Source organism: Pagrus pagrus, assembly GCF_965226575.1.
Source record: "Pagrus pagrus genome assembly, chromosome: 11".
In the NCBI taxonomy this organism is placed as follows: Eukaryota; Metazoa; Chordata; class Actinopteri; order Spariformes; family Sparidae; genus Pagrus; species Pagrus pagrus.
In genome coordinates this window covers 27,984,667-28,009,666 of record NC_140195.1, presented here as the reverse complement: position 1 = coordinate 28,009,666, position 25,000 = coordinate 27,984,667, and the positions used below count along the sequence as shown (strand labels likewise).

Here is a 25,000-nt window from a genome sequence, read left to right as displayed (position 1 = left end):
TGGGACAGAAGTGATGCTGTATGGGTAACCACAGAATCAGACTTAGACGTGTAGGGCCTCTGACCAGGCTGCTGTGTTTGAGTGATTACAGGCTGCTGGTCCATTATATCTCAGAGGCAAATATTGCACTTTCTACTCCACTATATTTGTCTGACAGATTTAGTTACAGGTTACTTTTCAGGTTTACATTTTTTATTCTCTTCCTGTCCAATGAAAACACACTTTTCCTTATATTGAGGTGGTGGTATCGCAGAGATTTATCTTTAAATCTTGGCAAATAAGACCAAAACTGTCCGTTTAAAATCACCACTGTGCAACCTACATGTGTGTTAGCGAGAGTCTAGTTGTGTCAATGATATCTTTCTCCATCCTGTCTATTGTTTTACCAGAAAGAACATTGCAAACCATCTGAGTAACCCTCAGAGAAACATCGTACACACAGTCGGCTGTTTGTTTTGTAGTCGTAGGAGACGGGCTGTCGCAGCCTGTTTGTACCAGTGTTGACACATGCTGAATGACGGGTAATGATGTTGTTTTGTCACCGTGTTTGAACTGTGAGAAGCGAAGCCTGCTGCCGCGGCTCGCTATGTCGCCGCCCTGTCATCAGCCAGCCGCGCTCACGCCACACAAACACAATCACCGCTGTCACATCAGCAGAATGGGACGGATCAGAGAAATTAGACAATGCTTGTATCTGTATCAGAGAGAGAGAGAGAGAGGAGGGGGGGAGCGATCGAGACTGATTGTGTGTGTGTCATCAAGAGTGAGAGAGGGAAACAGGAAGACGGATACAGCCGTAGATGGATGGAGTGTGTATGAGCGTGTGTCACGGCGTAGCCTGTGCTGTTGCGTCGCCATGCTGTCACTAAAGGTTTGTGTCAGCGAGCATGTGTTTGACATACAGGGACGAGACTGCACAACATCACAGCCGGCTTGTCTCTCTATCTCATCATCATAATCACCATCACACACACACTTTGTGTCTCATGACAAGCATGCATCCACACAATCTCTCACTCGCATGCCGAGATTGGCCCGCACACACACACCTCTTAATCTGTTACCGTTTCACAGCCTCTTCAGGTGAGTATCCCATTAAGTGTGGAGGGTAATTTCGCTCGGCCAGGTACCTGTTTGCCTTGACTGTGTGGCAAATTAACCACCATTAAAGCCAAGTTTGAGTGCATCAATTATCATTGGGTAAAAAACAGGCTTTTAGCATTTTTGAAATAACATCTCCCTCAACACACTGGCTTAGAAAACACTAAAATCACAAACAAACCTTTGGCAGCTACAACGCGCCCACTGCAAGGTATTACAATTACATATTCTCATTCTCTGTGTAGCCTTAGATGAAAACCTGTCCCCATTCTGTTGCTGAATACACAGGCACAATCTATTATGCTGCGCTCTGTGAAAGACTCACAAATTAAAACAGCAGTTAACAAACAGAGGCACTCATTACAGTTGCTCCCAATCATTTCAACAGTGGCTTTACAGGAAATCTGATTAGTGCAGCGTGCAGAGGGAAGTGCTGGAGACTGTGGAGAGAAAGCAGCTGTGCTGATTGGTATCCACCCAAGTGGAAAGGCACTTTAAGGTATTAATAATGGCAAGAAAATCTGATGCGAGAATGTGATTAGACAGTTTGTAAAGAGGCAGGCAGCATCAGACGTTTCAGTCGTAACAGCAGGAACATGAATTTCAGTCAGACTGAAATCAGGATGTGTAGCAGCAGCAGGTACAAGGAAATGTTCTGTGCAACAAGAAACACTCTCAGACATTGGGCTTGATGAATGCCACCTGCTCACTAGTAGCTGCAGGTTGATGAGATTTGAACGTTTGATCATAATCAACACACAGGAAATGGCTAATTAAAGCTACCCGATGCTTTTATCATGGACAGGTTTTCATCCATTATCAAAGAGTACAAAAAAGTACTTTTCTAAAAATGAGAAAGCATTGTAGCTGTAGCTGTAATGAAATTACAGCACTGTGACAGAGTTAAAGACAAAATGGTTTGATGCTGGAAAATGTAGTGGCCCACGACCCTAGCTGTGAGGAGGTCAAGGGGACCTAACAGTCATGGAGGTGCACGACAGAATATTATCCGGTTGGTGATGTTGGATGTTTATAACACAGGAAAAAACAGTCCCAATGTGCAAATGTTTCAAACAAGTTTGCATGCCAAAATCCTGATTCCAATTAAATCAGAATAAAAAATTAATCTCAGTAAACTGACAAGTACACATGATGTACACATGATGAACACATGATGAACACATGATGAACAGAATGTTAATTTTATAATGAGTTCACTGATATCAAAGACCTGAAAAAGGCAGTGCTATAGAAGCTTGGTGACATAGGGATCACTTGCTGGGTTGACGGTTAACTGCTGAACCTGGTTAACAAAAAAAAAAAATAATAAAAAATTCCCGAAAGCCTGGACCATGCCGATACTAGCTGGTTGCAAAACTGTGGCTCTCCAAATGTTTTAAAATGTTCGTGGGTTGTTTACTCTACATCTTCTACTATCCTCCAATCAATGAAGAGTGATCCAAAGGGGAATAAAAGTCAGAATAGCTGTCTCCAGTTTGGACCCTACAGCTTTCTGTTGCTGTTGGCTAATAGCCAAAACAAAGAACCGCACAAAATTTATGTCAAAGTTCTCCAAAGAACTTTTTGCAAAAGATTTTCACAGATTTACGCCCTCCATTCCAACAAACAATGTATTGTGGCAGTTAAATTGAAAAGGAACTGGTTATAGTACAAAATGTCACTGTTTTAAATACTGGTATGACCAGGCCTTCAAGGGGTAATATGTAACATATGGCCATTTAAATGTAAAACTTTGAAAAAATTACCCAACACCAACAGAGTCTGTAGATGCAACAATGTTGATGTCATGATATAGATGTCTTTGAACTGTGTTGCAGAGCTGTCTACTGAAATTAGCATGCTAACCAGCTAGCGCCAGCCTGTCCTGTCTCATAATACCTTGAATCGCTAGAGGTGACAGTCTGATAGGTGTTGGTGCCTTGCAGAGGCTGTCAGTAGTGGTATCTCTTGCAGGAGGAGAAACTTTTCTGTTTGACTTTTCAAATCTTCACTTTCCACAACAGGCAAAGGAATACGTACATTGCTCACTCGTTGTTAAAATACAGGAGACTACAGCTGATTTGGATTCCTTGTCCGGTCACCTCAGCACACAGCTAACTGAATGTACATGACCAGTCTGTGCAGTGCAGTAAATCAGGATGAGGATGAGCAAACTGAATGTTGTGTTTAACTGCAGAGAGGAGAGGCTGCCAGATATCAATTCTCCCCTGGCGACAAGCACTTTATCACTTGTCAGCTGGGATCGATGGCTGCTGATGATGCTTCATTGTGTATTTAGGGCTGGTTCAAAATCAATGAGAATGAAGCTATTGTTGTTTATTAAAAGTAGCTGTAGGACAAAGTTTTCTCACAGCACTGCAGTTTTACTTTCAAAACAAATATACAGTAGGTGGTGGCAGTTTGAGCTTCTTCCAATCATAGTGCTCGAGCTGTCCTGACTGTTTTCCTCTACATGTTAAACAGCCTTTGTTTTTATCCAGGCTTTATCCAGTCCCATTCTGCCTGCGTCTGCAAGAAAGTTAAACGAACTGACTACATGCTGTTCCACTTAACTTCTGTGTTTGACACTTTTGACCATTTATGTCCATTTAGATTTTTCCCTTTTCCAGAAATGTGACCAGTTTGTAAGCAGTTATTTTAGGATCTGGCTTCTGTCAAGCACAGGCCACTCAAACCAGCAAGCTAAAGTAAAAGATTCAACAGAGCAGCTTGGTAGAGAACAGATAATGTATGATTCACTTATATTATTTTTTACAGATCAATGCAGACTGATTTACTGGTGTTCCTGCTTTAACCACAGTAAATGTTTGGGGTTTTTTTGCCGTCAAAAATCAGATTAGTTGTTATAGAAACAGATGTGGTTCATTTAAGACACATTTTCCTCCAAAGTACCAACAAGGATTTCACTAAAAACTTTGTATTTCAGCAGGATGAGCGTGTTTTTATCAAGACATAGCTGTGCATGCCTCTGTTAGCTCTGTGACCGTCTCAGCTCTTTTAAGAAATCCAACTTGAGTGAGTTTTATATAAGTTGCCACTTATGAACAGATAAGAATTGAAACTACAGAATCATCACACGCTTGTATCTTGTGCAAAAAATGGCAGCCAGTCGGTGCCATTTTCCAGCTGGATGCTGTGATTTGAAGTGGGTTTTTTTTTCAGGAGGTAATGGACCATTAAAAATATACTGGAGGGGCGGTCCTCAATCATCCCTAAAAACAGTACACTGTGTGTCCTTCAGGAGATGCTAAAACCTAAAGCGGCCTACAGTGCTGTGAGTGGATATGATTGTGGCCCAGTGGGAGACGAACCCTGGCAGCATTAATTCTCCTCTGTGCCTGTTGGCTGCACAGGATACCAGCATAACCATGGACCAACATGCCCAAACACTGTCTCAGGAATTCACTTCATTCATTCGCTGCTTTTTCTGCTTTAAATCAAGCGATTACAAAACTTCAAGCACAAATCTTTCATGGGCATTCCAGTCCCTGTCTTTGTCTCAGTAGCAATAATTAACACAGCCTCTCCCTGCTAGCAATCTTTAAACCCTGTCTAACCTGATGTGATCTCTACTCAGTCACCCGCTGAACTACGAATCGACTTTTTAACTGGGCTTCAAATCAAAAGCTAATTTCCAGAGCCGTCTGATTTCCTAATCCACCAGCGAAGTGTAACGAGGACATGGACTCACTGCTGCCAGGTCCCCACACAACAAGAGTAGTAAAAAAAAAAGCTAAATTGGCCCCAGAACCACAGCCAGATACTGTAATTATGATTTTGAGTCCCGGCCTTTGTGGCATTATGACAATTTTAGGAGTGCAGCAGGTGCAATGCTGTTGTATGAATCATTTATTTCAAGATGTCCCTGAAATGTCAGTAGCGATGGATAAGAAAAGGTTTAGTGCTGCAGGATTGTGAGTTAAGTAAAGGAGAGAGCATGGCAGCAGAGAAGGAAATGGAAAGGTCAGGAAGGAGCAGCTTCCTGTTAGTTGATTAGTCTCCTCCTGAGAGGACTGAACTTATAACTTTAAAGTTGTTTGTGTGAAACTCTTGTTGGTCTGAACGCTCTGCACTCCCTCTTGGTGCTCTCGAGAAAGGCACTTGACTGCTAATCACTGTGGTCCCCAGCAGTCAGCAGCTCTAAATGTAAATGTAATTTCTTGAATTAAGACTGAATTGTGTAACTTTTGCTGAACAGCCCCTGCTAAATGCTGACATTAGGTATTTAACAGTGAGCTTTATGCAGCAAAGCTTGACTTTGCTAGCTACACTGTACTGTACGATTGGCGCCTTTGACACAACCCCACACGTCACACTCACAACTCACAGAGGAAGAGGATCAGTGTGTCCTGAGAGTGTCCTGAGAGTGTCCATCGTCGAGGTTCCAACCCCTGGATTCAAGCCAAAAAAGTCTGTAAAACAGCTTGCTCAGTGTCTCCGCCTGGATTCTTCTCCAGCTCCTTCATACTCTGTGAAGGACGACTCCAGGGAATAGACGTCCTGGGTGCTGGGCGGTTTAACGGTTGGTCCTGTTAAACCGCCCAGCACCCAAGACGACTATTCCCTGGAGCTGATAGCAGCACACTGGCCAGCTATGGAAGGTCACTCCATGGCTACTGGAGAGTTTCCAAGCTTGTCTGTTAACTGAGGCATCACTCTGAGATATTTTACTCGGCCAACTGTGGCACCAAACTTTGAACTTAAGTATGTTTTGTTTGTGTCTGTGAGCTTATGGTCCGATTTGTCAAGCCACAACCTGAGTGCTATTTCCCTTCCACATGTCACGTTGTATCGCCATGGCAATTACAGAGGCACTTTTTGCCACTTTGGGCAGGCACAGAGAGGACAAAGGTACTGACCTTTGGGAATCGAGTTGTGGCTCTGCTTCCACTGTGAGAGAGCCTGACCATGCCTGACCATAAAATCTGACAAGACAGAAATTCATTCAACACACCCAATGGCCGGTTTGAAGTGGTGCCACAGCTTTTTTTTATTGTTGTTGCTTCATCCAGAAAAGTGGCACCACCATCGAGCACTGCACTCAGCACAGAGCTGAATCCCACAGTGAGCGCAGTGCAAACCTGTCTCCAGCCCCCATTGGGCTGCAGCACCACAATCTCTGAGTGTATTGAACTGAGCATCAGCGTGTCTTATTGCACGTGAGTTTAACTTAATGCTGCCCTCTTGGATGCCCCTGTAATAGATAAAACATGATAAAGTGGTTGCCTTCCGGTGGACAAAATCAGTTCTCTTTAGTGTCCCTGTCTTCACTATAAATATGTCACGACTTGTGCGTGCTGGTGCCCTTTTTATTATTTCCACCCCCGCCCCTGAAATATCCTGAGTCAGCCACTGTGTAAGAGGAGGAGTTTGATATTCCTTCTGCCAAATTCTCCTTAGTCTCACCTCACCAAGGTAAACTAATGCACTGAGCAGCATGAAAGCAAACATTCTACTTGTCATGGTTTGGGTGTTTGGTTGGTCATTTCCTGTTTTATTTTGTAGATTATATCCTCTTGTGGTATTACTTTCCACTTCCTGTCTTTGTCTGTTTTCCTGCCCTGTTTCCTGCTCACCTGTGTTCCTCCAGTCTGCTTTCCCTCCACACCTGCCCTTCACCAGCCTCAGCAGCCCTGTCCTGTTCCCAGTGTTTTCCCCTGTTATCAGCTCCTTCCCTACTCTACTGATTCCCCTCACCTGTGTTTCTCCACCTCTCTCCACCTGCGCCTCAGCCCCTCTTTAGTTTAGGATCTAAGTGCAGTCATTAGTTCAGTCTTTGTTGGTTTGTCTGTTGTCATTCTTTGTCTTCTGTTCCCTGGTCCTTGTCTGCCCTCTGTGTTCCTGCTTTGTTCTCCATGGTCCTGTTTTTATTTTGATGAGCACTTTTTGTTACAGGTGCCTGTTTAGTGTTATTATAAAAACCTTTCACACCCTCTGTGACATTTACCGAAGGCATTAATTTGAATCTGAATAAAAGGTCTGGAGAAAAGATAGGGACCTCTTTTCACCCAGCAATGCAGGAATACAGTGTAGTGGATGATATTACAGATGATAAATGTCACAAATTTGCAAACACCTAGAAGGAAAACACGTTTTACTTTTGTGTGCAAAGAAAGAGACTTAGAAAACATGCAGAAACAAACAAAATGAAAAGAAAATGGAGTCATAAAAAAATTAATGTCATGAGTGTCAACGGGGGAGAAAAACTGTCAACAAGAAACAATAATGCAAAAAATAATACAATGTGGACCATCTGAAACCCCTCCACATGTGGTGGTTCATCATACTGAGGTACACACCCTGTGGCCACTTTTGTAGATCCTGTCTTGTATCTTCAACTAATGAGAATATTTTAAATAGGACATGTTACAATGAAACACATTTAAACGCATTTAAAAGCAGCAAGGACATTCCTGTGTGTGTGTGTGTGTGTGTGTGTGTGTGTGTGTGTGTGAGAGAGAGAGAGAGAGAGAGAGAGAGAGAATAAAAAGTTATTGTACTGCCAAACTTATTTTCTTTTCCCTTTCATGTGGTTTATTCATAAGGACTGCATCTGAACTGGTCAACTGTAAAATGGATGTGCGGTAAATGTGTACAAGAATGTCAGGGAATGTTCACTTTACTCCTGCTGACATTAAAATTCAGTATATATTCTGCAGAGTACCCAAATAGTTATTGTTAGGCTGTAGTTGCATGGGAAAGGTCAAATGTAGCATCTACCTCCTTAAAAAGGACTTAATGACTTGTGCTCTTACATTTACACGAGCAATTTACCTGCGACACCACACTGTGACCATGACATTATGTTAATTGGTTCTATTAAAATGTTTGGAGGGAATGTAATTGCAGCCAGGATTATGTTCAGTGTCATTTTTTTCCCAAGTGACCTCAGTGTGAGCCTGGCTCTTAGACTGGGACAAACAGGTAACCCAAATTCTAACTTAAAGGGGCAGTTCACCCCTGAATTAAAGCTACATATATTTCTTCCTACCTGTAGGGCGTCTTTCAAGTTTTAGAGATATTGGCTGTAGAGATGTCCACCTTCTCTCCAGTATAATGGAACTAGATGGCAGCCAGCCTCTGGTTTCTTAAAGGTGCAATATGTAAGATTTTTAGTTTCAATCTTTCAAATATTTAATAAAATGATCAACAAAATGTGAAAAAAAAATAACAGCTTTAATGTTATGTCAAAGACATCTTTGCATTGTGTTGCAGACATATCAACTGAACTTAGCATGCTAACCAGCTAGCCCCAGGCCTGAAAACCTCTTTCTCCCGGTGGTCCAAGGCTCCAGCAGCCCCCCTGGTAATCATGCTATATGCACGGCTAACTAAGCTAACAAGCTAACAGTAGCTACACTCATGGATGTATACACAGAATACAGTTAGCAGCAGTTAGAAGTTACAATGCTGCCCTATTTGTTGAATTCAACAGGTGGCCAGTTCTTAAGTATTGCACCTTAAAGCCTACACAAAAATACATTTGATAAACTCATCAGGAATGACTCATTCAGTTCGTCTAAGAGTAACAGTTGAAGTTTAAACAGAAGCAGTTTCATCGAGGAACTGCTTTATTTTTTTCAGTATCACCACATCATTAATGTTTTCTATACCATGCTTTTCTTCACAGGCCTCTCGTCCATGAGTAAATGCATGTTTCCCTCTGCGCAGTGATCCGGTGTAGTTCAGGAGATCTGCAAATAGTTCTTACATGAAACTGCTCACAACAGGGTCTGTGGATTATTTTGAGTAACCAGGTCATGATTTCTGGAAAAGGGACATGCTGTTGAGTTTTTCAAACGTATTTTTGTGTAAGCTTTGAGCACCACAAGTCGAGTGCCATCTAGTTCCATTAAACTGAAGAGAGGGCAGAAATCTCTAAAACTCTTCAACTCACACCATAACAATCTAGATGGATAAATAGAACTAAAGGTAAGAGGGGAAATATGTGTTGATTTTGGGTGAACTGTCCCTTTAAATTATTATTAGGCTAGTTCAATCTGTTTTGTAGTGTTTAGAGTGGATGAGTGAGGGTGTGCTGCACAGGTGTTATGCTGCAAAAGAAAAAAATCAAACCAAAAAAGCCACAACGCTGAGGACTGTCAGAAGAGGAGATCTCACCTGGAGGGACTGTGACTCTGATCTTACAGGCTGTCACAGGAGGTGGCTGAGTGTGGATGGTGGGTGCACAAAGTCCAGGACATTGACTGGAGACAGGGCCACCCTCAGTGTATCGTGTGGTTAAATTAAGGCCACGAGAGGTTCAGACATTTTGGTAAAGATGGTGGTTTAGGTTAAATAATGGTAAAGTTTTGTGCTTCATGTAACTGACTTTCTCAATATTTAACCAAGACCACAGACTTTCCTTAACGTTAACCAAGTGCTATGACCGACTCATGCAAACAAAACAAAAAAAAAATGCTTTTAGTTGCTATGGTTGGACACTGGGCCTTATTCTTATGAACCCTGTGGTGCAGCACAGATGGCAGTGAAGTGCACCCTGCCCAGTGTGTCGGGGATGTGTCAGACTCTCTTCTGGTAATTTCGTGGGCAGGCTTGACTGCAAATGTGTTGCCTTTGAAAACGGGCTGTCATCACTTAGAATACATGTTCATATATTAAAGGTGGGCGTGCCAGTGTCAGAGCAGTGACGACCATGTCCGATCACAGTCACTACTTTCACCCCCTTTAAACTCCGAGCTCTCCCCACCATGACTCGCTGACAGTTTGTGAACCCTGTGGAGAGTTTCCCTCAGAGGAGACATACTGTTGTCTGAGACCTTCACATATGAGCACACATGAATATACATACATCACCTTTTCTAAGTGTAATGTCTATTGTCACTGTGTTTTCTGTGTACTAGCGGACAATTTTATTTGACATCACAATCTAACTAACTAATGCAGTTAAACACCACGATAATGCATCATTACAACTGAAATGCAAGCTTGTTTTTTGCATGATGTATTTTTTTCACCTATTTAATTGGGTTCAGTTTGACAGTGAAACAGTTGCATTTCTAATCTTTATATCGGAACATATAAGTGATCCTGCTGAAGATCCCAGGTGGAGAAAGAGACTGTAAAACTGAACTGGATCAATCTGCATCATGTTAGGTTAAAAGAGACAAATGCTGACTGTCTGTAGGAGACGGTAACAGCGGTCTCACACATCATAGTCTTTGCCACTTGAACATAATGTAAATATATGCAGAAAATGGGCTTTTGCTGAAATGACTGATGCTGCTGTTTCCTTCAGAGTACATCTACATTAACTGAAATGCTTTCAGAACCATTTTTATATCTTGGTTGATTGTACCCCTCTGCAGTGTAAATGCCATGACGTGGTCAGTGTTATCCCCTACAGTCTGTTAGTAGACATCATGCTAAAGCTATCTGTTGCACCAGCCTGGACTATTTTTGGACTGAGCTGATGCCTGACCTTCAGTGTCCACCCACGCTTTTCCCTTTGATCACTTCCTAACAATGTAACCCTGATATCCAGCTTTCGTTGTGTGTGCTTGAGCGTGTGACTGTGAGTATGAGGAAGGGGTGTGACTGCTGTACACAATGTTCACAGGTTTGGTTATTATGCTTTGGTACATTTACCAAAACAGAACAATAATAAGGATGCAGAAAACAACATTCTTTTGAAAAACGTAAACATTTAACTTCTTAATAATTTGTTAGAGTTCAATAATTCTACCTGTATACATTAAGACAGTTGAATACATTTCATTAGTTCACCCAAAAATGCAAGCTCGGTTATTATCTACTGATTAGCTTTATTTTTTAATTTTACACTTTTACTTTGAAGGTGACATGAGCTCTAGCTGATGTGTTGCTCCTCAGCCCTGTTCAATATTCTTAGTTTCTTTGGAAATGTCATCACACTTTAAAGCATGAAGGCCTTTACATGTCTACTTTACACGCTCTCACATGCACCACAAGTTATTGTGTCTTACATGTCCAGATCTGGAATCCTAAAGGAACAGTTCACCCAAAAAAGTCATTCTGTGCTACTACATGCTAATGGCGCGTCAGGTGAGGCGTTGCTGCAACGCTGTTTTGCTGTGAAGCTCCAGAAATGTTTTGTGGACTACAAAACCTCCCCTGACCTTCCATCAGCATGGGGATGAGGAGATAATGACTGAATTTTCATTTTTGGGTGAACTGTTCCTTTAATATTCTGACAGCCTTACGTCGTGATTTATGAGATTCATGCATCATTAATATGAAACTATAGCAAAACACTCTTTTTGCTTTGCTGCTCTCTATTCATCTCTACCTATATGGTAAAACTGGTTTGGACCTGATATCTCTATCAGAAGGAAGAGTTCAGTGAGATCAGTTGTGAGATCCAGTGAGCTCCTGGTACTGATCCAATGTTTCACCCCTCTATATTTAAAACATATATTCTCTATTAAGAATATACTGCTGGCTTTTTGTCAAGTCTGTGCTGAACACTGTGTGCACACACATTTCCTGCCACTATTCAACCTGGGAAATCTACCAAGTCTGATTTTTTTTTTTTTGTGAAGTGTACGTGTAAAAAATATATATATAGTTTATATACTGGTTCCTTCCTCAGTCCATTTCTGTCAGTCAACATGCAGACAATAGACTATAGACTACACTTCAACTGTGGCTGCAGATCTGTGATCTCTCCATTAACAAAGCCCACTGAAAGGAAACTGTTATCACCTCTGCTCTGTGTGAATCTCATCTCAGGGTGCTGAACCTGCTTCTTCTTAAAGCCAAGAAATACACTTTGATCCTCAAGGTGGTCTTCACATGGAGGTTTTGACGGGACTATTGATTGACCCTTAGCCTCACTTAAGAGGACATTGTGATCGCTCCAGTATATACCTGTACTATTGACCCCTCTGTGTGAGAGTGTGTTAGACCAGCCATTGTGCATCACCCTGACTGCACGGGAAAGAATGTAGGGAAGAAGGAAGAAAAGAAAAACGAGGAGGAGTCGAGAGGAGCAAGATGTCGATGTGAACAGTTTTGTACGTCTGCAAGAAACTGTGACAGAAAGAAAGAAAGAAAGAAAGAAAGGTTGGAAGAGAGGAAGGGAGAAATAATGAAAAGTAAGGAGAAAGAAGGGAAGCAAGGAAGGTAGAAAAAAATATTGGAATGTAGGAAGAAAGCAAAGATAAGGGAAGAAGGAAGGCAGGAAGGAGCAAACAGGAAGGGCAAAAGGAAGAAGAGTTTTTTTCTCCAAGAAACTTCAAAAAAACTAAGAAAAAAATTTCCTGAAGGAAAGAAAATGAAGGAAAGAGGTAGAAAGCAAGAGGAAAGAAAGACCAGAGAGTTTGTCTCTCTGTGTCCATATGTAGTACAGGGTGACTATAGCTGACTGCAGACAGGAGGTTGGTATTGATCCTGTATTGATGAGTGTTCATTAGGAACTGCACTCAGTGCCCTTTGAATGTCTCTGTGGGAGATCATCTTCCGTCACAACAGCAGCAGGGACGGACATGTTGCATGTTTCCAGGGATGAAGAGGAGCATTTTGCACTCTCGCTGCTGTAGAAGAGTACATCACAGCCCACATTCAGTAACTTATATTGATTTAGACAAGGGCTACCTCAGAAATCTGATTTAACCAGAAACTTTTGAATCTAAGCCCAACATTCATCTGGAACTGCAGCTCTCTTTTTTGGAATGAATGTTTTAATTTGGGCTGAACTTCCCACTTTATGACACAACCCTGTCCACTAGAAATGATATTTGTATATGACTAAAGAGCAGCAGCCAATATGATCTGGCAGAAATGTAATGCAGCCCCGATCATGTTTTCATCAAGCACACACCAACAGATTATACATTATTCATTCATGAACCCAATCAGATCTATACAGTGTTTTCACCGACATGAATTGGTGCATGAATGTAGACCCTGATTCGTTTGGGTTATGTTTGATTAAATAAATATACTGTATCATTAAAATTGTATTTACTTCAGGCTGTAGTCATATATTTATTTACTTTTCCTTTGTAGCTGGATATGTAGGACACTATACTGCATGTATGCTGTTGACATTTGTATGAGGTCGACACATGACACAAGCTGGCGGTATGTTTAGTTTGTTGTTAATTAATGTATGAGAGTAATAGGTCATATCCTGAATATGACCAGACATGAAAAACACATTTTTAACTTATTAGCATACCACATGCTCAATGGTCACTGACAACATATCTGATTTGTTTTCCTTCAATATCCACTCCTGCAATGCAGTATACACTGCACTAAAGCATGGTTCATATGCCTGTAGCATATTATTACATATTATTATTGTAATCGCAGCACTTAAAAACAGGACATGTTTACTTTGTGAATATTTGATCAAAACCATGATCTATTTCAGACTTTAACCGATGTGTTAACCTTAAAGGAACAGCCAACATTTTATCCTGTCAAGTCCAACTTGATAGTATTTCATTCAAACTTCCTTCCTGGTAACCAGCCATGTCTTTCCAACTCGTTGATACTTGGTTGTAAGTGCATTTAAAGTGTCCAAACCCACTTACTTTGCAAAACGCCCTCCATACGCACAGAAGACTAGCTGTTTAGCACAGATGAGTACTCCTGTTAACAAAGCGTTTAGTTTAGTCCATCTCTCTATGATTTTTCATCTTTGCATCATTTGAAAATAAAAACTTTGCTGCAGCATTTCCTCCAAAATATATTTGGCAAAGCATATCAATAGTGCAGAGATGAAATTTGAAAGTTTGGAAGTATCACTCAGTTTGTGTCTTTCTTCTTACTGACTTTGTTGTTGTCTTCTTCCTCGCTCAGCCTCCAGACTGAGCCTGGATACAGGAAGCCTCCAGACACAGGAGCGCTGGTCTGATGATTTATTATCGGTCAGATTATTATATAAGCGCTCTACTAACCTCACTAGAAGTCGGTCGTCAACAGGCTGTTGGTACACGAATGTTTCAAAAGTCGTGAAAAAGAAAACCTATAATGTTTAGGACAAAATGAAGATTCATACAGAGGAAAAGCTGTGTTATAGTGTACTCCAACTGGTCCATTAAGAGTGTGAGTGGACGACCTCATTTAATTTGAATCAAAGTGAAACTCTGCTGGGAACAAAAGTACTTTTTTACGGTGCTTTACTCCAGCTTCACATTCAGCCGGTCTGAGCGCTCTGCCCGGAGACAGAGAAGCCAAATGTGACAATTATAAGAAAGAGTAAAATACTGACTGAAGGGCTAAAAATTAATTAGGAGATCGTTATTCAATTTCACACATTTATTGAGTTGTCTCTTTCATACGTTTAACTGTGTCTTCCTCCTTTTCTCTCAGTGGAATAACTATATTTTTAAGTAAAAACGTGGCTTCAGGCAGCGTGCAAAGTCTTCATTTTCAAAGCAAAAAAGACACTTAAATCAAATCACTCTAATTATACTGTGATGATTGGTGGCTGGAAGAAACATATTAAAAGTAACATTCGATGACATGTAACAAGTCGAAATGTTCACTCATTCTTTGCTTTCTCCGCTGTTACCGGCTGAGCGCTGCATCGGGGGGGCGAGGATGCAAATGGATGAGTAATGTTAAAAGGGCTGAGAGGGAAGGATAAAAGGATGAAATGATAGGCAAGAGAGAAAAGAGGGCGAGAAGGGACAGATGAAGCAGTCATGGAGGGAAAAATGATGAAAGTAAAGTGAAAGTAGCTCCAAAAAAAAGGAAAAAACATTGAGCGATAGGCAGCGAGGATATCTGAGACACAGCGAGTGATGAAAGATGTTGAGCTGTAGACAAATCAAAGCTGCAGACTGAGTTTGTACATCAGAGTTATGAAAGAGAGGGACAAACACATAAAGAATAACTCATGTGTAATAAGGCCGTGCTGTCGCTGGCACATCTTACAGATTTGTTTCTGATGATTAGTGTGTTCAGCACTGAGGCGCTGTGTGCACACTTGGTGCAGAAAGCTTTTCATTTCATCTCGCAGCTTCAGGTGGTGACTCAGTGGTCTGCCTTCGAGCGGTGACGCTTTTTGTTCACCAGGCGCCGAACTGCCGAACAGCCACCCCATAATAGCGGTCTGTAGGTTACGCTGTGGTTGCCATGGAGTCTCCAGGGGTGACGGGCAAAGAATAGAGCACGGTTTCCTTAATTAGAGGAGATTGCGCATGATTAGACACGAGGCTGGGCCAAGAGACGAGAGCACACGGGCGCACACACACAGTACCAGTGAGGTGCTGCAGGTCGCAGGTAACAGTGTGGGTGGACAGTGAATGTCAAGCACCTGCAGTCAGCCAAATAACAGCCAGGGTTGGTAGATATTTATCATCATGTCATACTGCCAGTGTTTCTACTGTAGGTGTGTACAAAGTGGTACACGTATTAACCTTTTTCAAAGAGATTGGCTTCGTAAGTGTGGGGATGCGAGTCAGCCAAAAGAAAGAAAAAACGTGATTTATATACATTTATATCAGTCTAGTAAATAACATTATAAAATGTGGTAGGTTGTAAGGAAAGAACCGTAGAGTAATAGCATTGTTATTCATGCATTAAAGGGGCTCTATGTAACAATCAGTAGCATTTTGCATGTATTGATCACTTTCTTATTGGCCATATGTGAGCAGATTGTAACGTGACATGAAAAATGAGACATTCCCCGTCTCTCTTGCTCGTCTATACGAGCCTGTGGATGATTTCTTTAAGTTGTTTAATGCTCCTGGACTGTGGATTTCTTTGTCAAGGACTCAGGTTTGATTTCTGTGACTACATGCACGTTCTCGAGTGCCTCGTCTCAGTGTCTTCAGCTAACAGAGAGCAACATTAACTAATGAATGGAGGCGGCAACAAGCTCTAATGACCGGCTTCCAACACAACACAGAAGTTCCATGGAGCCGCTTTATAGGTGCAATATGTGAGAATTGACTACCTGGGGGAAGGTCACCGGTTTGAGAAGGTCACTGGTTTGATTCCCAGGCTCCCCTTGGCTGCACGTTGAAGTATCCTTGAGCAAGATAGTGAAACCGCAAATTGCTCCTGAGGACCTTACGTAGCAGCCTCTGCCATCGGTGTGTGAATGTTTTATGACGGGGTGAAGTGTTGTAAAGTGCTTTGAGTGGTCAGTAGACCAATGCAATACCAAGTCTTTCATAAATAATTCTTTTAATTACATAGGATGGCCAGATGCACATTAAGTCCAGCTGTCCAAAACATGCTTTTCCAAGGTGTTTTTAGAACGACTGTACCTGTATCAACACGTCCCTATGTGATTGGCCCCTTAGGACTGAGGAAATGTTAAATTAAACGAGTTAAGATATGGTTTGAGATACAGGAAATGTGTCCCCTTGTACGTTGTTATAATGTACATTTACATCTTTACTCCTGTGTTAAAAGCCTCATCTTTGTTGGTCACTTTGCAGCTACAAATGAAAACATACATTTTACATTTTTCCCCTAAAAACAATGAAGACAAACGATGAAGCTGCTTTGTTTCAGCTCTGAGTAATATCTTCTTCCTTCCTTAACCTCTTCCTCTCAGGCAACCTCTACAATATGTTTCCTGTGAGGTGAAACGCAGACCAAGAATATCACTCACAATTCACTTGAGAGGTGGTGACATGTCCCCCCAGTTCCCAGTGGGCTAAGGGCCATTGCACATCAAGTCAGTTTATGTCATTGGCGTTTTTTACACCTGATTTGAAACGCTACACGTGGAAACCTTCCACACTGAGTCTGAAATGTTGTTTCAATTCTATCTGTTGCAAAAATGCTAGATATGAGACAAAATGGAGCAGTGAAGGTGATTTTGTGGTTCTCTCAGTTCTTGAACAAAGAAAAATAAAATCCTGGGTCCATCCAATCCTGACAACAAGACGAAAGCAAGGAGAGTCAGAGTGTAGACATGTTTGAAACAACATTTGGCCTAAAGAGCGGTGGTGTTTAAAACCAAGCTCTGCATCTGAGTCTTCAGATTGAAGCAACCCCTCCTGGATATGGCACCATGTGGGCTTTGACTTGCTGGACAATGGAGGAAACTAGTTAGAGGTAAAAGACAAATGGTCTTTTTCAGCGTAGGAACCAGCTCTAGTGCAGGAAATGAAGTGACACCGAGTCTCTTGGGGTCTTAGGATTGACAGGTTGATTGTCGCTGAGTCAGCAGTAAAGCTACCAGACCGTCTTGGTGAGGAAGTAGCTGAAAGGTGCGGCTCTTCATTTACTGGTTGATGTACTGTACGTTCCAGTCCTCACCCACGGTCACCAGCCTTGGGTAATGACAAAAAGAACGAGATCAGGGTCACAAATGGAGGAAATGAAATACCTTCTCAGGGTCGAGAAGCTCAGACAGTCCTGAGGAGACCTGCTGCTCCTTCATGTTGAGTGGAGTCAGTTGAGGCGCCTCGAGCCTTCTGTTCAAGCGTTTCTGTATTTGAATGTGTTGAAGATTTCTTTATCTTTATCAGAGCTGCATGGCCTTGAGCTCTCTCAGCCGCTGTACTTCAGTCATTCAATTGAAACCACAGTTCTGTTACTTTCATTCTACTTCTACTTTTACCTATAGTTGAGCAGGTTTTAATTTGACTCTATAATGGTTTCTTTTGACTGTGATGTATTGTCATTATGATCATTTGTGCAGTACTGTGACATTTACCCTATGTGAAGCAGGTACAATGTCACCCCATTTATTAGTGTTAATAGAATAGTCCGTGTTTGGTGATATGCAGACTGAGATGGGACAAGATGTGCTTCAGTATTACAACGAGAAAGATTTAAATTTCTGTCTTTTTCCTGAAAATATTTGGACCAATCCCTAATTTCCGACAAAGGTGTTGGAGCCTGCTGCATCTCCTGATTTATTGCCTGATAAAAGTAAGTAAAGTGAGTTCTCCATAAAACGCAGTTAAAAGAAAATGTCAGATCTCCAAGCCCTCCTCTGGGCATGTAAATGCTTTTTCTACATTTAATCTCAGTGAAACAGGTTCTCATTTCATTGTACATGAAATTGCTTATCATCCTGTGGTGACAAAGCAGCTTTGGGAAGAGTAAAAGCTCAAGTAAAAGCAATTTAGTCTGACAGACGTTTTGACAGTTATTTTCTTTGTGCTTTTTTCATTTCATCCTGCTCGTGAAATCATTTGCTCTGTTTCAGTGTACAGATACAGACACACATACACACTCACATGCACATTGTTGATTGCTGTTTCATCTACTCTATTTCTCCCTGTTACCTTTTCTATTTTTCAATGTTCACACACCTGCACACATGTAAGGCCACACACACAGGAGTGGACAGGAATGCAACATGCTTTCATCTCTTTCAGTGAGGCAGCCATTTTCCTCTTTGTAATAATGTGGTGATTTAGGAGGCCGTCACTGAAAACTGAAATTATTTCATATTGAAAGGCCGGTCCGTCCATCATTTTAGTCTGTGAACCACAGAAGATAAAAAGTAGTTGAAAGTTAGTTGGAAACCATTAAAAAGCAATTTAGAGAAAATAACTCATTTAGGCCATCCAGGATACAGCCACAGTGCCGACATTGCACTTTGTCACTTTGGTGCAGACACACGCACACACACGCACACACACACACGCACAAGACTCACTTCATCTTTTCCTTGTACCTGTAATCCTTCATTTATTAAAGGAAAAGGTTATCCAAAAGTGAAAATTCAGTCATTATTTCCTCACCTTCATGCTGATGGAACGTCAAGTTTTGTAGTCCACAAAACATTTCTGGAGCTTCACAGCAAAACAGTTTTGCAGTCTCCTAAACAGCTGAAGTAGAAAGTGGTAAAAAAAATCATAAAATGGATCCATACAGCTCGTCTGGCTTAATCAAGTCTCAGGAATCCTACATTGATTTTAAAAGACGTTATTTACACCGTTGACGCACGGTTGTGCTTGTGCACCCACTTCAGATGGAGTGTGTGCTAACAATTTCGCTTAGAAGATTGAGTGAGAGTGAAGATTTCTGCTTAGAAATGTGTAAATAGCGTTCATTTTCAAATCAATATGAGATGTCCGTTTGGAGCCATTTTATGTTTTTTGACATTTGGACAGTATGACAACTATCACTAATAATATCTTTTTTTACAAACCTGTTCACTAAATCTTCTTACATGATGCCACATATACAGTTTTGACTCAGAATGAGTTAACATATTTATATGTTATTCATCTATTTTATAGCTGTGGCCTCTCCTTGGAGTTATGAAATGCTGTATGGATGTTCACGGTCCCCACATGAAGCTTAGTTCCTGGTAATTACCTGACTTTTCCTCCAGCACCATCATAAGGTCAAAATCTCAATTTGTCCAATACTTTTTTCTTTACAATGACCTTTACAGCCTCACAGAGCCATTAACTCTCTTCATGCATTAGAACGGTGATCCAACCAAATGCCAATTAAAAGTCATTACAGGGACCACAGTGGTGAAAATACAAATCAGGCTAAATGGAAGGGAACACACAGTATAAAGCTCTCTATGTTTACAGAAAAACTCATTACTGTGCCAGCCCTGCTTACAATGTGGTTGGTTGGTGTGGGACGCATGTGTGTATTTTCCTCCATCCCTGCCTCGCCCCACCTCTCCACATGCGTGCGTTGCGTCATGTTATATACGTTGAAAGTGTCCACGCTGCGTCATATAGTTTATGTCCAAATTGGATTTGCTCAGTCTTACCAGCAATCACACTCGTGTTGAGCTGCATCTCGAGTGACAGATTTATTATTGCCTTATTCCTCACAGTTTAAGTCACAGCTCTGTGGATGTGTCATCTGTCTGGGTGACTTAGATGCTCTCTCTCTCTCTCTCTCTCTCTCTCTCTCTCTCTCTCAGATTTAAATTGTCACAACTGTGAGTGCTGATGGGCTTTAAATGTATAACACTGCCATTTCCTCTCCTCTCTTGATCCTCCCCTCCCCTCCTCTCCTCTCCTCTCATCTCCCCCCTCTCCGTCATTTTCCTGGCCCAGTGTTCCTGCCAGGGCACCATGTTTGCTTACTCAGCACTCCTCCTCTCTCTTTCCCTTGCATCTCTGTGTTTTAATGACGCTGCAGTAGTTGCAGATGCTTGCATGTGTCCTTGTGAAAAAGTCATTTGAGGGTCATCTGGAAGTTTGTCCGACCTGAGCACAAACATTGAACAATGACTGTATGACTGTAGATGGATGAGACGGATAACGGACATTAAGAAATGGTGGGATAAAAGGGCACCGCGATGCATCACTTTGTCTGGCTGTTTAAAACCTGTTATTATACAGTGTCTTTCCTTTGTGTCTCTGTGCAGAAGGAAAGGTGTATGCGTTGGGAGGTATGGGAGTCGACACCACGCCGCAGGCCATGGTGAGAGTTTATGAGGCAGAGAAGGACCAGTGGCAGCCGCTGACCTCCATGCCAACGCCACGCTACGGAGCCACGCCCTTCGTAAGAGGAAACAAAATCTACTTGATGGGTAGGAAACGAGGTCCCATCATCTCCTTTCCCTCTTTTCATTTTTCAATGTTTAATTCAACAACGACGTCTGTTTCTGTCCCAGTGTTCCCCAGACTGTTTTAAAGCATGGTGCTTCAAAGTAACTGTAGCAGCCATGTTATGTTTTAAGCTAAAATGGCGACAGTGATGTATTAAGTGGATATAAAATCATTTATTTTGACAAACTTACAGAAATAATTAAATCACTTAGAAAAGTAATACATTTTATACTAGAGAAATATATTTCACTGTGCATATTTGCTGATAAATAATCCGTTAACAAAAAACTATGAATATAAATTAGGTGAGCTAATTAGCTCAATCTATTTCTTTCCTTTTGATTTATAGTTAAATTAGCATACATATTTATTTTCAGCCGTTGGATGATCCACTGAAGTATCTCAACTATTGAAGGGATATTTAATCAGACATTCATGTTCCCCGGAGGATGAATCCTCAATACTTTGCTGATCCTTTAAGTCTTTAGTGCTGGTGATCTACAGCATGTCAAAGTTTTAACCAATCCAATGAAATATGTCAACATCTTCTATAAGAAATGGCACCAACAGTCGCAGACATTTGTTGTCCCCAGAGGATGAATCATACTGACGTTGGTAATCTACGTTGGTAGTCCTCAAGACTTTGATCCTCATATTTTGATCTAGTGCCACCAGCATGTCAAAGTTTGGTCTTATCCAGTAAATAATTTTAACAACAACTTCAAGATGGATTGCTATGAAAATGTGTATTGACATTTATGGTCCCCAGAGGATAGATCATATTGACGTTGGTGTTTCATTGAGTTTTTTCCTCAAGGTGGTTCAAACAGTCCTCTTCCCCAACTGATGATGGCACGAGATGAAGAGTTGAGGGATCATGAAAGTGATGATGGCACGAGATGAAGAGTTGAGGGATCATCACTTTGATGATCCCTCAACTCTTCATCTCGTGCCACCATCAGGTCAAAATGTAAATTTCTTAAGTACTTTGATTTATGACCAAATATCTGCACAACTGATTTTAAACATGACTGGCAAAAAAAGAAAAGAAAAAAAAAGATAGTTATTCAATCTGGCAGCACTGTTGGCAATTTTCTTATGCACCCTTGGGTACCATTGTTCCCTCCCACTACTTATCTGTCTCCTCTTTACTACACATGGACCCACAGTCTACCTGACAGTTCAGTTTAGGGATTAAGTAGAGTGAGGAGGGATGTGTTCAATCACTTTCTCAAGGACATGGAAAGCTGCTGATGGATGACATATTTGAAGTGCTTCAGTCTCTAGTGTTGTGGGACTATTTTCAACCTCACGGCTACTGTGATGCACACTCTGCTTATGGAGAGAAGATAAAGAGACAGTAACTGTATATTTGCCCCAGTCCAAAAAAGTTTTGGTTGTACACACTTGCGGTGTCCCTCTGTTTTACTCTGCTGCATTACTACTGAACCATGTGTCTAGAGATGTGTGACTGTCGTACTGTTTTACCCTGAGCCTTTTAGCTCTGTGACTTTATCTGCCTGGTGCTTTTAGAGCAGTGAAAGGAACTAATAGAAACACTCTCCACCCTCAGACTCTCAGGGCTCGAGGAGTCTCACAGTTTTGGTACAATATTGATCAGAGGGACAGAGCCAGAGTGTAAAAGCTGCTCTTTTAAAGTGTTTGGTACTGTGTTCTGTCCCCCCCCCATCCAGTGATTTTCCATCCATGATCAGACGTTGCATTTGTTCTCATTGTGTCTCTTCAGGGGGCTGTTATTGCTCATTGACACTTGGTCAAAATTTCACATCACTGCTGAGAGAGAAATTGAACTCATGCCATGCAGTATACGATCATTTTCGTCTCACTGAAGAAGCGTTTTTCAAACATATGAATCCATTTCACTACCAGCACCAATACGATTCGCTTTCAGCACAAAGTAGCTGTAACCTCCTGAGAGCAGGAGGTTTGGTTATTTCCATGTCAATGTTTTCTCTTACATGCTCAAAATAATGTTTTGCTTATTGCCAAGACAATATTTCCATTTGCATTTGCATTACATATAAGTTGACTTCAACATACAAGTTTTCAACACATAATATTGTTATGACATAATGAGTTTTGTTTGTAGTTAGCACCTACATTACGTCTGACATATTGTTACAGACCTGGGATTTGTATTTACAACAGTGGTTTTGCACTCAGAAACTGTGGGGGGCACCAAAATGCAAAAAAAGCCAATTTCTACATAATGTTGCTGATTGGATGTGATAATGATCAAATAATATGATAAATAATAATATAAGACTCACAGACTTTTTTCTGCACAATGAGTAATTGGACCTTTGATACTTCACATACATTTTGCTTATAATTGTTATGTACTATTTGAGTAATATTTTGAACACAGCACTTTCAATGGAGTTTCATTTTTTTTTTACAATGTGGTACTGAGACATTCAGACTGATATATGCATAGGGAATTCTCGCCGGACTCTCTCATCAGTGTTGTTTACAGCTACTGGAAACTGTAAAAGATAAACCCATCTACCCAACACCAAACAACATTGCTAGCTGGTGTCCAGAGTGGATCATTTAGCAACTAAAAAAACAGATAGTTCTCTCAGAAAAGACACTAAATGAAAGATACTGTTGCTCCGTATCTGTTGAATGTGTAAATAGGCCACATGTTTGCCATCACTTTTATTCTGGATGATTTGTTGACATCAGACTCCAAAGTGGTAAATAAAATATGCAGGTTACTAACCTGATGCAGGTTTGAGTAAAATATCTGAATACTCCCACCACTACAAACTGAGAAACACATCCATCAATTTGACAGCATAAAAGGCTTCTAGGAACAAACTGTAAATAAGACGACACTTGCAAATACAACACATACAGTACCACAGTGCCAAAGTGTAAAATTCAGAAAATTTGAAAGTAATGATAATATTTTCACCTTATTATTCTGTGTGTGTGTGTCATCATGGCACAATTTGGTCCTGGAGACATATTTTTTAGCAGTAACCACCACAGAAGCAGTTTTAAGTATTTTGCCAGCTGTCTGTCTGTCTGTCTGTCTGTGAACAGATGTTTGTCAGAGCGATAGCATCACAACCATGTAAGATGCAGTTACAAAACTTTAAAGGTGTGTAGTTGAGATCAAATTTAAAATCCAAAATGGCTGTGATCCAAGTGATGGCGCCAGAACTAGGGAGGTACAGTAGGAAGTAGGGAAGGGGCCATTGGCCCCCGTTTTAGGGCCCTGGCCCACATTTGTTTCAAGTTGCAGATCACTGTAACCCAGGTCAGATCATTCCTGTCCAATCTAGCGCAGCTGGTATTGTTTTCACCTTGTGTGTTTTTGATTTTTGTCAGCACAACAGCATCTCAACTGTGCAAGATGCAGTCACAAAACACATGAACAAAGTATGAACATGTTGATGGGTGTCGCGGCTGGTGTGTTCCCATCATAAGATGGTCTCTAGGCTTTTTTTTTTTTTTTTCATCATCAAGTAAAAAGCTTGAGGTTTATCAGGTTAATTTATTTGTATATAAAAAGTGTTCTGTCTGAATCTGTTTTTTTTTTTTTAGCAAAAATAAACAAACAAGAGACCTAATAGAAAGAGTAACAGTACAGGTTGGAAAGATTTATTCAGACACCAAGAAAACATATCCATCAAATTCAAAAATATAAAGAAGTTTACTTTTGTAACATCTGGAGACCTTCTTTGCAAGAAAACATGGCGGGTCCTTCCTTAAATTCAGCTGTACTTAGTACAATACTGACATTTTAAGAATAAAGTACACGCTGTTCAATTCCACAAATTATATGTCAGCACACTCCTTAATATCACCCTAACATTTACAGTGTTGTCTTTGGGACTTGCAGCTTGGTTGAATTAGAAGAGCTGCTGTCATTTTTCCGCAAAGACTTGACTCTAACATTTTCAGAGATGTTAAGTTCCTAAAGGCATAGAATCCAATGTATCTGATATATGTCTTATCTCCAATTAAGACCATTACTACCTGCCAAGTCTGATCATTCTAAAGTTTGAGTAATTCTTAAACAGAAACATGTCCTCTCAGCTCAGAAATATAAGTAGCACTCTCATGTAGGTTATGATAAAGACTAGTGGTTCCATGCTTTGTTGTTCTATATACGCCACAGTGCTGTCAGATGGCTTTGCGTACCCCTCCATCAGGGGCGGTTCCTCATATGGGCTATATGGGCAGCCGCCCAGGGCAGCATATGTGGAGGGGGGCATGAGCGCCCGCAAAAAAAAAAAAAAAGTGAGCGGACAGTCGCCCACAGTAACCGGCTCTGTAGCAGCCGCCTCTGGGGCTTTTTGCGGCGCTGAAGGTGAGGTTCGCCCAGGGCGTCAAGCAAGCTAGGACCGCCACTACCATTTCGATAGAGGGGATGGCTTCATTGGGTT

The 25,000-nt window shown here is 41.2% G+C and overlaps 1 protein-coding gene across 1 annotated transcript in view; it reads left to right on the top strand.

Moving 5' to 3' along the window:
• klhdc8b (kelch domain containing 8B) overlaps positions 1-25,000 on the top strand; it is a 198,537-nt gene that overhangs the window by 112,419 nt on the left and 61,118 nt on the right. Inside the window, exon 4 of the mRNA XM_084367737.1 lies at positions 20,396-20,560. Coding sequence (XP_084223863.1) covers positions 20,396-20,560 — 165 coding nt within the window. The remainder of the gene's footprint in view (positions 1-20,395; positions 20,561-25,000) is intronic.